The sequence below is a fragment of the Cryptomeria japonica genome, chromosome 3, assembly GCF_030272615.1.
Source record: "Cryptomeria japonica chromosome 3, Sugi_1.0, whole genome shotgun sequence".
In the NCBI taxonomy this organism is placed as follows: Eukaryota; Viridiplantae; Streptophyta; class Pinopsida; order Cupressales; family Cupressaceae; genus Cryptomeria; species Cryptomeria japonica.
Window position 1 is genome coordinate 953,100,401 of NC_081407.1, and position 17,470 is coordinate 953,117,870.

Below are 17,470 nucleotides of genomic sequence, written 5' to 3' on the forward strand. Positions count from 1 at the left end.
CTAAACTTAACAAGTACTTATCAATTCTTTCATACCAAGCACGAGGAGCCTGTTTGAGGCCATATAGAGCTTTCTTCAATCTGCACACATGAGTTTCTCTATCCTGAATCTCATAACCCTCAGGTTGTTCAATATAGACTTCTTCCTCAATGACGCCATTAAGGAAGGCAGTCTTAACATCCATTTGATGTAGCTTCCAACCTTTAGTTAGCAATAGCTATCATAGTTCTAATAGAGGTATATCCAACAACAGGAGCAAATGTTTCTTTATAGTCTATGCCTTCCTTTTGAGAAAAACCACGAGCTACAAACCTAGCTTTATATTTTTCAATACTACCATCAACATAATGTTTAATTTTAAATAACCATTTAGAGGAAACAACAGATTTATCTTTGGGTCTAGGCACAATGTCCCAAACATCATTCTTGATGATTGACTGATACTCTTCATCCATAGCTAGCTTCCAGGCATGATGGTTCAAGGCTTCTTCAACATTGCATGGCTCAGATTCAATGAGATTGCACATCAATGCAACATAGTTGGAGAATACTTGCGGTCTCTTGGTCACAAAAAGTGCCACTGGGAGCTGCAAGTTTTTTAGCTTCTTGAATGGTGTTTCTCACCCAAAGTGGCCTCTTTTTGCTAACAACAATGTCACTAGGTATATCAATGGGATTCATAGCCTTAGGTGGATCATCATGCTCTTGAGGTGGCAGTTCACCAAGCTCCCTCTGAATCTCAGGGTTAGTATCAACATTCATAGCTTGATTGTCTTTAACTTCATCAATAACAAGAGAACCTTTTGATTTCTTAAAGGCAATATCTTCTTCAAAAGTAACATCCCTACTTACCTCAACATACCTTTGACTTGGAATGTAGATCTTGAAGGCCTTGGAGGATTCACTGTATCTAACTAGCATGCCTTTCTTCCCGGAGGGCTCCAACTTGGTTCACTTTTCCCTGGGCACATGAACATATACATGACTTCCAAAAATTCTTAAGTGATTGATGTCAGGTTTGGATCCTATGAAGGCTTCTTCAGGCATCATATTCTTTAGAGCACGGTGAGGACATCTATTTCGAATGTATACTTCTGTTCTGGAAGCCTCAGCCCATATAAAGGTCAGCGAATCCTGATCATGAATCGTAGCCTTTGCAGCCTCAACAATTGTTCTATTCTTCCTTTCAACAACTCCATTTTGCTGCGGATTGTATGGAACACAAAACTCCCTCTTAATTTCTGTCTCAACACAAAAATCATGAAATCTACCAGAGGTATACTCACCTCCATTGTCAGATCTTAAACATTTAATTCTTTTACCAGAGGTGTTTTCAACCAATGCTTTAAACTCTTTAAATCTACTTAAGGCTTCATCAGATTCTTTAGATTTCAAGAAGTAGATCCAACTTTTCCTAGAGAAATCATCAATGAAGATTACATAATAAAGAAATCCACTAGGAGATGCTATAGACATAGGACCACATAAATCAGAGTGAACAAGTTCTAGTTTATCTTTAGCTCTATTTTCACTTTTATGAAAAGGACTTTTAACATTTTTACCTATAGCACAACCTTTGCATGTATCATCATGAATTTGACTGAGTTTAGGCATACCTTTGACCAACTTTCCAAGTGAGGGAAGTGCTTGATAGTGTAAGTGTCCAAGTCTTCTATGCCATAGTTCATAGGATTCAGGAGCCTCATTGATGAGGGCTTGTATAGGGTTAGCAAAAAGCTTATATAAACTATCATATCTATTTCCAATTACACGAGCAGATTTAAAACTAGATTTCTTAGACCAAGCAAGTACTTTACCCTCAAAAAATGCAATTTGATAACTTTATCTTCTAGAGCAGAAATGGAAATTAGGTTTCTTTTAATTCCGAGAACAAATAAGATATCACTAAGGTGAAGTGAAATACCAGAGTCTAAATTTAAGGAAGTAGTGCCAGAACCTCTTACCGAATATCGAGCATCGTCACCAATTACCACATGTAGACTGGTATCCTTTTCTACTAAGTCTGAAAGGTGATCACGGTAGCCTATGATGTGTCTGGATGCACCACTGTCAATCAGCCATGTGTTACTGTCTGTGGGTATGTTGCTTGACAGGGCAGAGATGAATAAGAAGTCATCATTTTGTTCTGAGACTTCATTTAGATTGGCTTCTCTTTGCGTGGGATCATTCTGACATTCTTTAGCTTAGTGACCAAATTTGTCACATCTGAAACATCAAACATGAGAGATATCTCTTGGTTTCTTCCAAGAATGCTGAGAACTAGGTGGTCTGAAATCTCTATTCCTCTTGGGATAATACTTCTTCCAATTACCACCTTTCTTGTATTGGGCTGCGAGCATGTGTTGATCATCTAGTTGAGGACTTTTGAGTTGTCCTCTTGTGATAAGACGTGACTCTTCTTGAATGCAATCATTCTTAAGGCGATCAAGGGTAGGTAACTCAGTTCTTCCACTTATGGTTTGAATAAAGGACTCCCATGAGTGTTGTAGACCATTTAGGGCAATCATAACAAGATCCTTGTCTTCCATGTTATGTCCAATTGTATTTAGCTAATTCTTTAGTTCTGAAATTCTCATAAAATAAGACATATCAAAATTTTCTTTTGACATCTTGACATTAAGTAATTGCTGCCTTAAAGTAATTGCCCTACTGAGATTGTTAATTTCATAAGTACCTTGTAGGTGACTGAATATTTCTCTTGCAGTAGTGAATGAGGCAATGGAGGTGACTAGGTGGTCTTTAATTGAATCAATAAGGAGCTTTCTGGCCTTGACAACATTCCTTTTGAATTGCTTTAGCTCAACTGCATCTGTAGGTTCAGTTAGCTCTTTCTCTTCTATGAAGTGAAGAAGATCTTCTTCCTCGAGGGCAACCATGATGCGAACCTTCCATGCAACAAAGTTGAGATTTCCATCAATCCTATCTTCAACTTTCAGCCCCATTGACTTGACCTGTAAATGAGACAACAATCTGGAAATAAAGAAGTACTAAATTCTGAAATCTGAAAGTTGATCTAGCCTATAGCTCTGATACCATGTTAATTTTAGACTTTCAGATTAATACAATGTTCAGAAAATAGAAATCTATCTAAATTTTAGATTAATGTTGAATACTGTTAGGATTTCCAAAATTAAGCATACGTAGAGAAATAAACAAAATGAACTCACAACACACAAGTACCCTGGGAAAACCTCCTAGGAGGAAAAACCCAGCTAGAAAGATCCTCGGATCTGATTATGAATTAAGCAAAGTTTTCTGATTACACTTATCTCTTAGGGCTTTGATGAAGCAGTTCACTTAGCAAATAGGTCAGCACACAAGCTGCTTCTTAGGTTGTCTCCAATAGGTCTGTAGTCTGCTGTCCAGGTCTGCACTTCAACAATCAGATCTGATCATTCAATATATAGTCTGCTGTCCAGGTCTGCACTTCAACAATCAGATCTGATCTTTCAATATACATAGGTCTGCTACAGTTCTGAGATTACTTGCAAGGCCAACACCTCTACTTGAATGGAAATCACACTTTCAGCAGCAGAGATGATGATGAAGGAGAGCTACAAAGTTCGTCGTAGACTGGAGATAATTCGCACCTTTCTGATGTATTTCGCCTTAGCTAATAGCAGACTGAATTTCACAAATGATATGTATTTTGCAAGTGACTAATGTTTCACTTTACATCTTTATTTATACCCATATCATTCTTAATTAAGTCGGCCTTTGAATAAGGTAATTTTGGCGCCAAGGGTGTAGCGTGTCCTTTTAGGAGGCTGGGCCTATTTGGGGGTGGCGTGTGAGAAGGGGCCCAGCCCTATTTGATGATGGCATGTGGGAAAAGGGCCCAGCCCTAGAGAGTGGCATGTGAGGAGAAGGGTCCAGCCCTAAAGGGCGGATTCCAATGTTGCCTTAGGCAATTGGAATCCTCTCTTCTCCCTAATCAAAACCAACACCGAGAAGGTTGCGAGACTTACAAAACCCCTAAAAGCAAAAGCAAGGAGGGTCCCCATTTGCAATGGGGCGATGTGTGAAAAAGGTCACAACACATAGGAAATGAAAAAAACTCTTGAATCAACTGCACTGACAATACAGGTCCAAGTTCCAAACCATTCAAATGTTTAAAACCATCAAATTGTGCTTCACTTCAGACAACAATATGAAAATTTGAAAATTGAAAAACAAATTCTTACCCATGTCCAAAACAAATTTGCAAGTTGAAAATCATTCTGTTGAACAAAGAGAGTAAATTTTAAGTTGTCAGCACTAATGTTGCATATTAGTTCCTATAATCATGAGTCGTGAGAATGCTTTTAACTGTGTCACAATTTTAATACCATGAACAGCAGAGCAGGACCAATTGAGGTTTATATGTTTCATACATTGTGTGATTGTAGATGAATTCTATAATGCTTCCAGTCTTGTCCAAGATGGATTTAACCCATTGAATTTTCCCAATATTTTTACGATTAAATTGAGACAATGCATTGCACATGGACTCCAAAAGAAAGTGGGATGTTTGTCCACGAGTAATCTCTGAGCAACAACATTGTCTGCAATAAATTGGACCACTTGTTGTGGCCCCACCTCAACTACCACCTCATAAAATAAAGTGAATAGCTCTTGTGCTGATATTTCTCTTAGAAATGTAGTGCCAAGCTTTGATGCAACAAGGAAACTGATGAGAGTATGGTTCCTCCCACTCATTCACACATCTAACATTATCATGCATCTTCCTAGTCGACTCCTTGTGATGATCCACAAGGACATTGCTCAAATCCTTAACTACACACGCCAAAATGTTTATTTTCAAAATATTACATGAGGGGGCTTTGAACCTGTTGGTTCCCAAAACCTCAGATTGCCAAACTCTAAGAATATGCCAAGCTCTATAAATGAGTTCAACAATTGATTTTGGCCAATGAATGGAATGAACCTATGTGGTTGCAATTCCCTGCTCTTCAGGCTTTGCTATGCCTAGGCGGGTGTACCTCTATCTCCAATGAGTGTTCGTTCTTCAAAATCGATTGATGATTATAAAGCAGATTAAAACTTCATGGAGATTTGCAGGATCTTTTGCGATCTCTGTCTTTTCAATTATCCTTTGTCTTATTTCAAGTTGGCATGAAAGCTTGAAATAAATTAATTCAATCTAAATTTAACTACTACTCCTAGTTCTAAAGCTTGAAACTGAAATTGTATATGAATGTAATATTTTGATGATCGGTGCCTTTCTTCCACTGGGTGATGGAGTCGATTTTGTCCTTCTACTGGTTTTCTCCACTCTGTTAGGCATTGCCCTGTTCACAGTTTGTATGAATGTGCCAGTTACTTGATTCTTCTTACTAATCCAAATGAGATTTCCCTACTATTATGATTCATCTGAATGAATTTAATCTCTCCTTGAGAGAACCAAGCAAATAAATCACACAAAGGTATTAAAAATACTTTGATTAATCAGAAATATCCTTGATATTCAGACTAATATAATGAGAAATGTCTGCATATGGAGACAATCAAATAACTTTGATTACTTTAACCAATGTAACAGATGGAACCAAATTTGGAGGTTATTGGCAGGCCGTACATCTTCTTGCAAGCCTTTCCTGTTGCTGGCCGTACCTATTAGCATGCATATTTCAAGTATTAGATTGCAGATTCTTCGAATTGTGGAAACTAAAGGACAATAGTTACAGGCTATACAAGTTTAAGGAAGGCAGATTGGTGATTTGTGTGGGCTGTACCATGTAATGGGCTGTTTATGAGGTTGGTGTGAGGATTTCCTAACCTAGGCACTGCATTTTAGTGGACTTTCTTTGTTGATAGGAAGTGCCTTACTGTTTGGAGGATAGTCAACAGAGTTTTGGATTGAACTTTTGATGTTATCATGATTCAGGAGGCCATACATGAAATAAATGATGTATAAGTTTGTGTATTATACTTTAAGTTATATTTCGTGTATATTGTCAGGATGTTTGAGATGAGTTTTAGATCATTAGGTGTTACAATGCGAATTCTAGTCTGGAGGATTTTACTAGTTTTCAGTGTGCTCTTAGTGTGTTTTCAATTTGGTTATAACAGTCAAACAACAGCAACAAGTGACATCAGACCTGAACCAGCATAATAATCATCAGTTATGAAGGTATATTGGTGTTGTTTCAAGTTGGGCATTGCTTGGTGATGTTTTCAGTCGTGTTTCTCGATATCTTAGCACTGCAATATTCATATCAAACCTGTAACAACTGTAACAACCATCAAAGAGTGCTTCTAGTTCAGCATTTGATCATCCTACTCATTTAGACAAGGTATAATATTGTTATTTCTAGTTCGGTGTTGGGTTTATGTATTTGCACATTCTGGGAAAGTGCAATCGGTTTTGTAAACCTTATCGGTATATAACAGCAGAGATATCATTGGTTGCATGTATACGTTAAATTTTCATATTGTCAAAAATTAAAAAAAAGTAAGGTTGGTTATTACAAGATCATTACATTATTACATCCTTTGATTGGCAGATGATTGTGAATGAAGTTTTTGTTTTTGTTCATTACCTCATAATGTCTTTGTGCAGTGCATTAGTAGAAGCAACCTCCACATCACGTAGGCTAAGGACTCTTACCATATCCTTGAGTTTGTTTGATCTTTTGTTTTTAGGTATGATTTTTTTGGCGCTTTACCATATGTGGAGGATAAACTCAAAATTTCTTTTTAATTTCCAAGAGGCTTTAATTTATTCACCTTTTCATTAAGCCTGTCTATTTGGACTTTGAATTTGACTGCTGTTAATTATCTGTCATAAAATCTTATTACTACTTTTTTTTCTATTTCAAATTATGAATTTCATCACCAGTTCATGTCATTTTAACATTTTCAGCTTCTCCATAAAAGCATTGTAGAAGTTTTCTTGTTTTGTGAAGTGACTTGTCTGTCTTTTTGATGCTAGTTTTTGGGAATGTATTTGGAAATGGCTGCATTTGTCTGCAACTATACAGTGGGTCCAGGGGTGTAAGGTTTGCATTGGTATTGTTTTGTGAGACGGATAAACGTTAATTGCATATGGAGAAGCTGACAACTAAAATTTTTTTTGGTTGAGAAAGAGTGGCATTTGTCTGCAACTATACAGTGGGTCCAGGGGTGTAAGGTTTGCATTGGTATTGTTTTGTGAGACGGATAAACGTTAATTGCATATGGAGAAGCTGACAACTAAAATTTTTTTTGGTTAAGAAAGAGTGGCATTTGTCTGCAACTATACAGTGGGAGTCAGGGTGTGAAGTCTGGAATGGTATTATTTTGTGAGGTGGATAAACATTTATCACATATGGAGGAATTGACAACTAAAATAACTTGGTTAACAAAAAGTCACATTTGCATGGTGTTGTGGGAATATTTTTTGGCCTTTTAAGAGCACATTATATTATATTAGAAAGAGAAAGTAGATTAGGCATGCATTATACTGGCTGGCAATATGGTGTGTGGATATGATATGAAAAGTAAGTCTGCACTTCTGAGAAGATAACTTTATAGTTTATATTATTGAAGGAGATGACATGCATTAAAATGTTGTCAATATTAAAGAAACTTTGGTTAATAAAGAGTGACAGTTGTCTGCAACTATACAGTGGGAGCCAGGGGTGTGAAGTCTTTGGTGGTATTGTTTTGTGAGGTGGATAAACATTTATGACATATGGAGGAGCTAAGTAAAAAATCTTTGGTTAATAAAGAGTGACATTTGCATAGTGGCATGTGGTTATTTTTTATTCTCTTTACGAGAAATTATATTGTTAGAAAAAGAAAAGTGGATTAGATGAGCATTAGTGGTTGGCAATATTGTGAACAGACTTGATTTGAAAAGTAGGCTTACACTCCTGAGAAGAAACTTTCTTCGATATTGACTAAAACAATATTTAGCCGATAGGCTATTCTTGGTTAGAATGCCACTGGAAATGTCAAGTCTCACGCTTGCATTGTTTTTACGCTGCCGGAAAAGGTGGAACTGCACACAATGTTGAATGGTTACGGACGACTTCTGTCATCACTGGATATTTCCCCCTTACCGTGAGTTACATTTCTGAGCAAGTTGGTAGGGAATTTAATAGCAAGTATGGCCTCGTCGTGTCCAGCATGGATAACCTGTAAGAAATAATCTTAGCCATAAGGCATGTGTGAAGTGCCATTGAAATCTGTAAACAAATATTTCCCAGCTTTTGATTACATGCTTCTTAGAGGGAAAGTATTAAAAATACTCACTCCAGATCGTAAATGTGAATGCACCACCTCCTGTGGCTACTTAAATCCAGTGTGACGAAAACAATCCAGAACACAAAACAAAACTTGTACAGAAAGCTGAATTTTCTGAACGCTCGAAACTTCTGGTTCTGCAGGTGAGTTCTTAAGCGACTCGCCTACTCTCTGATAGCAATTTTTTTGGGTCATTTTTGTTTCCTTCAGATTGCCCCTCAATAAAGGATTTGAATACACTGTCTGTATTTTTTGGCAGGTAGTTTGTAACAGATTTAGTCATTTTCAGTGTGATGAATATTTTTCAGTTCAGTAAAAGAATAAAAAAATTGGTCAAAGAGTGCCTTTAGTTCCATCATTTTGCAACGTTTCTGATCATTATTCCACCAAAGCATGCTTCCCATTAAGAGTAATATATACTCCAGAATCCCAGATTATAAGGGGTTTGTGATTCTCCCACAAAAACTATAACTAGATGGCCTAATACAAGCATGAGAATTGAACTACAGAAGTTAGACAAAAACCTTTTGGTCAAATGGGCAAAACCAGAAAGCTGCAAAGCCATATGTTTGTTAAAACATGAGAGTCAATAATGGCAGGAGATGTGAGTAGAAACCTACTTTGCTGTGGCAGGGTCTAATTACCCATATTTCATCTTATATTTGACTTTGAAGCCGTGAAATTATTTTCAAAACAGACTAAAGTTTCAGTTCCAGTTTGCTGACCAGGTCTAATACTCATGAATTCACCACTTCACCAGAAGCCCTCGTGGAGGAAGCAGGCTGTTAATTTTGTGCGTCTTCTCCGCTGTTGAGGACACCACAAACTTAATGAGTGTTTCAGTTATCACTCAATTGATTTTTACTGAATATTTCAATTCTCCATTTATTGAAACAAGTACCACCAAAAATGCCTTTCAAATGGGCCCCCATAATTGCAGCTCTAATGATTCTAGGGCCCTGCCATGCTTCATTGAGCTTCTCCATCTCACCCATGATCTCTACTCCATGCCCCCCACTTCAACACCTTTTACCTTCTACTGAATTTCCTAAGAGTATTTTCGAACTTCTGCAGCCAACAGAATCTCTAAATTTGAGCAGAAGAACTGTTTATCTCTTGGGTTGAGAAATCTACCCAGTTATCTAGATATACTCTCAAATGGTTCTGCTTTTCCATTTTATCCCAAACACCTGCACAAGCTAGCAGAAAAATATGCCTCATTTCTTCCACACACTGAACTCTAGAGCCGATTCACTAAATTAGCAGTGAAAATAAATGAACATTGTATAATATGTTAAATACATTGGTTTTGTAAAATGTAGTGTTCTTTCGGAGGTACTGACACGTTACATAGTTAATGAGCGATAGAAAGACCTTCAATATTTTAGTGAGTATAATATTTAAAACTCATACACAATAAATATTTTTTCACCAAGGTCAAATGATGGCTACAATCTGTACCTGACAAACCCAGATATCAATGTTGGTGTGTAATGATCTATTAATGCACCAAAACTGCATTTTAATATGCCAAATATATGTCTAAGCATGCAAACTACTTGCTGTGCGTGAGAAAATATGTTTTTTATGCTTGAAACTTGCTAAATCTCCCATCCAAAACAGTTCAATCTTCTATTTCTTTTTATTATCTTTGTAAAAATACCTCCTCACTTACCTTGCGTGGGAAAGCATGATTGCTTTGTTTTGGGCATTTTTTCACTTATTCAACAGTAAAATTGTAGAGCTGAAACAATTATGTAACAAATACATAAAATGATTGTAAATGAATAGGAATAACTAATTTCATATATGAAGTTATTTTATCTTTATTGGAATTTTTTCAAGAGCTTTTGTTATCTTATTCATATGTTATTGTATTTGTGAATGCATAAATGTTATGAAGTGGTATATAGAGACATTCTTTTAGAATTGATTCACGTCCTAGAATCTTTTGAATTCAATTTATAATTTATTGCATATGATTATTTTAATTTTGTTACCAGGCTTAAACTATACAAAATAGAATAATAATTGTTGAAGACTTGGCCATATAATTAAATATGGTGCTTATAGATTGTTTATTTAAGACAAAAAAAAATACATGCACTCAATCAATTTTGAAACTTAACATTGATGGCTCATCTCGGGGGAATCCTGGCCATGCTGGTATTGGTGGAGTTGGTTGTGATAGTTCTAGAGATATCCAATTTATTTCCTCAATTTATAAGGGTTTTCATACCAAGGAGGCTCTTGCCATTTTGTATGCGGTGGAGCGTAGTGCTCTTGGCTGGAAATAGATTATTTGTGAATCTGCTTCTCAAGTGGTGGTGACTTTGCTGAATGAGCGACGGTTAGATGGAACGGCTTAAATTACACACACTAAGGTTACACTTTTAAGCTTAAAAGTGTTAAACACTCAGTTAACTGACATTTTCTAGGCATAATATGTTGCTTAAGGTGTGCGGTCACACTAAGAATAGACTTCTAGGCTTAAAAGTGTTAAACACTCAGAGTTGACTAACATTCTCTAGGCTTAATATGTTGCTTAGTGTGTGTGGTTTAAGGCTGGCCCGGTTAGACGAGGTTAGTTGGCACTTGGCTATGGTGATTAGGGAGATTCTTTGGTTGTGCAATTCCATGGAATCTGCTACTTTTAATCACATTCCTAGGGAATGGAATGGAGTTGTTGATAGTTTAGCCAAGTGGGCGTCTGATCATTAGAGGGCTGGAATATTGTGGATAAGGGGCAATCATCTCTAAATATGTCTCATTTGTTGGACCATTTAGTGGATACTGATAGAGTTCAGTAATTTTTTCTGTGTTGGGTGTTGGACCCTTCTTGCTTTGTATCTCTTTCTTTGATCTAATAAATTTTTACCCCTCTTTTTAGTTGAAATATGAATATGACACAGAACTACAAGATAATGAACCAATGACACATCACCCTGTGTACTTTGAAATGTTGACTGTGATGGGTTTCACTTCATTTGAAGGCACATTAGATATTATTTGAGAGACTTTCCAAAAAAAATATGTTGCTTATGTCTTAAAATAGTCTTATTAACACCTAAACCATCTATTCTAGATGGCTTTTATCTAACTATAAGATCAATTGTTTAAATTAGAATGTTTGATACCCAAACTATCTAATCTTAGATGGCTTTCATTTAAGTGTGGACATTGCATTGGTTTTAAACCATCTAATCTAGATGGCTTTCATATAACTCTAGGATCAAAATTAGTGGGTGTATGTAGCCATACGCTTTAATTTGATTTGATACTGCAAAAACAAGGAATTTTTTTATACTGTCTCCATTACTCAAATATGAGTATGACATGGTATGGTATAGTAATAAGGCAATGAAATGATCCTATCTAACTTTCAAAAGTTGACCCAAGTAGATTCTGTTTTATTTGCATGTACTTTAAGTATTATCTAATGAGCTATCAAAGATACAAAAGAATTTTGTAGTGATCAATTTGATGGTTGGCACAATATTAAAAATGTTATTTTCACTCAATTTCGTTAGGACTAATGAAGAACTTTTTATTTCATTTTTCGTATGTGATGAATTCTGTGAAGTTTTAAGCTACGGGTACTATCATTGTCATGACTTTTGGACTACAAGTAGTAAGCTAGGTAAGTTATAAATAAAATTATAAAATCTAACATGAGTGTAGAACATAACAAAATGAAAATATGAAGTGTATTTTTTTACAAATAAATTTTTTATCTTTTATAATTTGATGGGAATTTAAATTTTGATCAATTATATAAATGTTAATTAATTCAGAAATTTTGACTTCAATTCACCACCTGAATTTCAAATAATCGAAAAAGAAAAATCTCTGAAGCATAGGGCGTTAATTTAGAAATTTAGACTTCAATTCACCATCGAAATTTCAAATTTTGACAAGAAAAATCTTTTAAACTTAGGGAAATGCTCAAAGTTTACTTAGATACATAAAAGAAAGATATTTTGTTTGAATATAACAATTTAAAAGTCATCTCCATCATATATTAGACCATGTCACAACTATATTTTCTTTACATAATTCATATTAGACCATGTCACAACTATATTTTCTTTACATAATTTCATATTGCATAAATTCAACTACTCACATCTAATTTATGTGTTTAATACAATGAAATTAAAGATAAACAATAATACATAAAAAAATTAACTAAATATAAAAATAAAATTATTTTTATTCAATTTAATTAAAATAAATAGTTATAAAATAATAATGCTAACATATGAGATTCATATAAATCTTAAATCATCATTCTTATTTTGAAATAATTATCTCCTTGAGAATTTTTTTGAGAAACTAGAGACTCTATGAAATGGAATTTGGGATGAACAAATCTAGAGACTCTATGAAATGGAATTTGGGATGAACAAATCTACTTGGATAATTCAAATTAAAGAAAATAGATTTCACTGCAGAGAGCAATGCCTTGCTCAACAAAATCAAAGAGATGTGCTGCAATAGGAACAACTAATACAAATTTTTTATCATAACTACTTTTCCAGAATTTAGCATTTTAAATTTAAAGTCAATCCATTTGATTTATAAATAATTACTATCAACTAATGCACTTTTTTGCTTTCTGTAGTAATTCATGCTTTGCAATATATTATTTAAAGTATATTCAACTATCGGGCGTAACCATTGCACCCAAGTGCTAGTTTATTGTAAACCATCTTTTGTAACTACAAGTGAGGGTATACAAAAATAGCCCCATATTTGTAACTACAAATACATTGCTTTGCTTATATGTTTTAAATGTCTTTTTTTAAGCTGATAAAACTTGAATATCAGCGCCTTTGCACTTTTCACACCTACGAGGTTGATATCGCTTGATGCTTAACAGATACCTCTACTTAAGGTACCTGAGCTAGTATGTTCCTTATGTATCTATCAAACTGCCTTTTGCTGGACAAATATTCTCTCATTTAGATGCAACAAATATTTCTTATCTTGTTCAGTTCATCTGGATAGTTGTTCACCTTGACTCGTGTCTGTTACTTATTGCATTGCAAAGTGGACAAAGGATTTGTTCCACAAAATTTAAAACTTGCATGTCTGTTTCAAGGGAGTTACCCTGTGTGTAACATCTTTGTCCCTTTCACTCCTTTTATTCAGCAGAGAATTTTAGAGTGTATATTTTTCATGGTGAGCGGAGAAAAGATCATAACCCAAATTTTTAGGGAGCTTAATGATTCTATTTATTTATTTTTCTTGAGTGCTTCTTGCAAGGCTGTTCTGAGTCTCCTGCAAATTAGCAGATGACTCGAGTCTTGAGGATTAAGAGCTAGGCTGTTTAATAACCAATTGACTATTCTTTAACAATATTATCATACACAATAACGATCTATCAGTTACCTGATAAAAATATTGATAAAAAACTAAAAACTTACCATTACACGCAATCAAAAACTGAGTTACCATATATCACTATGTGAGTACGGTCTTTTCGACCGAAAATGCTTGTTTGGTTTTGTTTTGAAATTACCAACAGTAAATGAAATAATAGAAATACATTATGGATATAATATCTGATTTGTCGTCTACTAAAAATATTGATATAAAAGCTAATCATTACATGCAACTAAAAATTGAGTTATAAAATATCACCATGCGAGTATGGTCCCTTCCACTGAAAATGCTTGTTTGGTTTTGTTTCGAAATTATCTCTACAATGAAATAATTGAAGTACATTTTGGACATAGCTATGAAGGAGCTTCTAGGTCATAAGATGATGATTTAGGGATTTTTTTCTCTTTAACCCTGCCTCAGCTTTGTATGGTATTTATTAACAGGCATTAGCCTTAAAAAAGAACAATGGGAAGCATTCAAGAAGGGTGTTCCAGCAATTGAAGCGGCTATAGAACAGATGAAGGATTATTAAAGGCTTCCAAATGGGTCCTTGCTCTCTGGGTTTTGTTGATTCCTAACGAATTTTTTTTTTGGATTCAGAGTATTAGGCTTTAGGTGAACCATTGTAAAGGAATTTTGGCTTTCCCTCTCGGGTTAACCTAATACGACTTCCTCTTAGAATTTTGCTTGGATGGAGGTTTCCAATTGTAGCTCTTTGGTTTATCTATGTTAATTAGTAGCAATGGTATTCGAGTTATACCATTGTTTTAAGGTTAACAAATTTATTTTAGTATCACTTTGTTTAGATCCTGTATATTTAATAATTTTAATTTTTAAATTTTTGTTTTTGTATTGAGTTAACTTTGTATGGTTCTGAATGTATTTTAAAATTTCAATTGTTGTGTTAGTATGTAACAGCAACATGATAAGATTGTTATAATGAACACGAGAGTTTCCTCTAGTTGTGTAATTTTATTGGCACCATATAAAGTGCCAATTATGTAGACCAGCAAAAAATAAATTACTTAGCATGAAGATGTGTAGGTTGGCCCCGGTGCTGATTGCTCAGTTTCTAGGTATTGTAATTTACACCATTTTTGTCAATCTATTACAATTATCGGTATCATGTCTTATAAGAAAGATGTTTAGAAATATACGTGAATCTCAAGTTGGGCCCTCATTTTCATTGCATAAAATCCACTTTATTTGTGTTCTTTTTATTGAATGAGTTTGCGGGAATGCAAAGAAATAAAAAACAAAAACAACTCGAATGATTAAGAGAATTAGTTATACTCTTGTAATCCTTCTAGAAATAAACTTCGCAATGTAACGCTACTTTCTTCATTTCAATTGCTCAACTCTTATAACATGTACACGCAATGCGTTTTTGGCAACCTTATTTTAATATGGCTCGAAATGCGTTATGCCTAAAAAAACCAACAAACAGGATAAAAAGTAGGAATTCATGTCTGAATAATTTTGCTCTACTCTCTTCCTACCGATTTCTTTGATCTTATTCTTTTGGCTTCAGTTTGTTCAAATATGTATTTGTCTTTTTGCCTGTTGTCATCAGTTGGCGTAGTTTTTGTTGTGGGGTACACAACGTCAAATTTCTTAGTTTCTCTTAGTTCATAGTCCTCTTGTTTTGTGCATTTTAATTCACATCTTCCTCTTTTTCCTCATCTCTGAAGAAATAAATTATAGTTTCCTATATTTGAATTCTTTGACACCATGCTGTGATCATCCACTAAGAAATAATTGGAGCCTTTTCGACACTCCAATTATTTACTTAAAAAAATGGAATAATCTCTTAAATCGGGAGCCACATTGAAGGAAGAAGTGGTGTTTTGCCTTGAGCAGCAAGTAATTTTATATTGAATATATAAATAAAATATTTTGTTTATTGACTTTAACTGCAAATAAATTCATAATAAATATAGAGATTGAGCAGCAAGTAATTTTATATTGAATATATAAATAAAATATTTTGTTTATTGACTTTAACTGCAAATAAATTCATAATAAATATAGAGATTAACAAGATGATTAGAAGAAAGGTTCTAAGGCACATATTTACACAAGTTTTGTAAATTGGAAAATATAATAGGTCTTAGGAGTTGAAATCTTCGACACATTAGCAAATGTTTGGTGGTGCTTGTTTACATTGCAATTTCCTCTAGACTATTAAGCTATTAAGAAATTAGCCATTCTGAGTGAAATGAGTATTAAATGTTGTATAACATATACATTAAACTTTCATGTCAAGTGCATTAAATATAATGTTAAATATACTTATAGAGACTAACCATTAACAATAAATTGTGTTTATGCTTTGAGTAGGGGGCGATACCTAGTAGTTGAGCATTCTAATTTTGTGCATCTCAAAATTCTACATGGAAGTTTCAAATAACTTTTCATTTTACTTGGCAAGTACCTTGCTTGCAACTAAGGTTTTAGGTCCACATCATCAAATATTTTGTTGAGGTGTCGGAAATGACTCCCCCCAAAAGGTAGACTGCTAGTTATGACTAAGTCATGTTTTATTGGTGTGTTGTTGTGGCATCACATGATTTGTTTATTTTTAGATCTAAATAATGCATTTCATTCAATTATGACACCCATCATTAACACAAACAACTGAGTATTGGTGCTATATTATAAAAAATATTGGACATTAAATCAAGAACATGCTACAACTATTGGAACTTGCTCAACTATTGGGTACTTTTCCATAGCCAAAGATTTACCCTTATGCCACTATAAAGTAGTGACACCTAGTGAAGGGAACTCATTATTATGTGGGGCATATCATTATTTATGTTTTCCTATCTTTCACCTCTTGATTAAAAAAGCAAGGGAAGCTTGCAATATGACTTTAAACATAGTGTTTGCAAACTTGATTCTCAAAGATTAATCTTTAAAGAATGTGATTGTAGAATCAAAGAAAGAAAGAGAGAGCCATAACACAATTAACACGAAATATACGTGGAGGAACCTTTTTAAAGAAAAAAGTTTACAAAAAGAGAGGCAAATATGTTAAGAAAGATTAAACAACAATACATTTCTTTGAAGAACTCTATAGAATTCAGCAACACCTTATTACTTGCACAATTGAACAAAAGTTGATATTCTCCATCTCAAGGACCCAATTTATAGAGAGTTTTAGGAGTGAATACCATTGTGGTATCACAAAACATGCAACAAAACCACTTGGAAAAATATCACACCTACCTTCTTGGAATCATGCATGCAACCCAAAATAGCCACTTACAAATGCTTACTGTTGTCATAAGGCATCTCACTAATTTGGGCACCTATGGACCAAGAAAGCAATATTTCATCATGAATGCACTCATAGTATCTCATGGTATTTGTCATAATTGTCATATATGCACTTACATCATCTTACATGTGTCCAAACAGCTCAAAATAGAAGATTCCAAGGGGGGTGCCTAGCTACTTTGTCCTTTTCTTAAAGTCCAAATGGTAACTATAACTTCGTCTATACATGAGTTATTTTACCGTCGTTTGTTAAACGGTTTTATTCTTTATGGGTAAATTACAATAACATCAAGGGAACAAATAATTCAAGGTTTTATAAGGTTGATGGCACCTAGATCCTAATATTCTCCCACATGACATCATATATTATAAAGTACACCCATAGACATACACAGACATAAAATTAAGTACAACGATCAAGACCCATGACCTTGCACCAAGAGAATTTATCCTTCATAAGAGAATTTGCAAAATTATTCAAAGTGTCAACTTTTTCAATCAGATTTGTCCATTGTCAACCATTTCTTGAAAAAAATGATATTGAACATGA

General features: G+C 34.4%; 1 protein-coding gene across 3 annotated transcripts in view; it reads left to right on the forward strand.

Moving 5' to 3' along the window:
• LOC131061732 (RNA polymerase II transcriptional coactivator KELP) overlaps positions 1-14,487 on the forward strand; it is a 111,532-nt gene extending 97,045 nt beyond the window's left edge. The window contains exon 4 of one of the 3 annotated variants that reach the window (XR_009371803.1): positions 14,082-14,200. Coding sequence is in view for 2 of the 3 variants with exons in the window: in XM_057995542.2 (XP_057851525.1) it covers positions 5,564-5,763 (200 nt within the window). In the remaining variant the exon portion in view is untranslated. Of the gene's footprint in view, positions 1-5,563; positions 6,399-14,081 lie in introns of those variants that run through there. The other 2 variants (XM_057995543.2, XM_057995542.2) reach the window with 2 other exon arrangements.
• Positions 14,488-17,470: the final 2,983 nt, after the last annotated feature.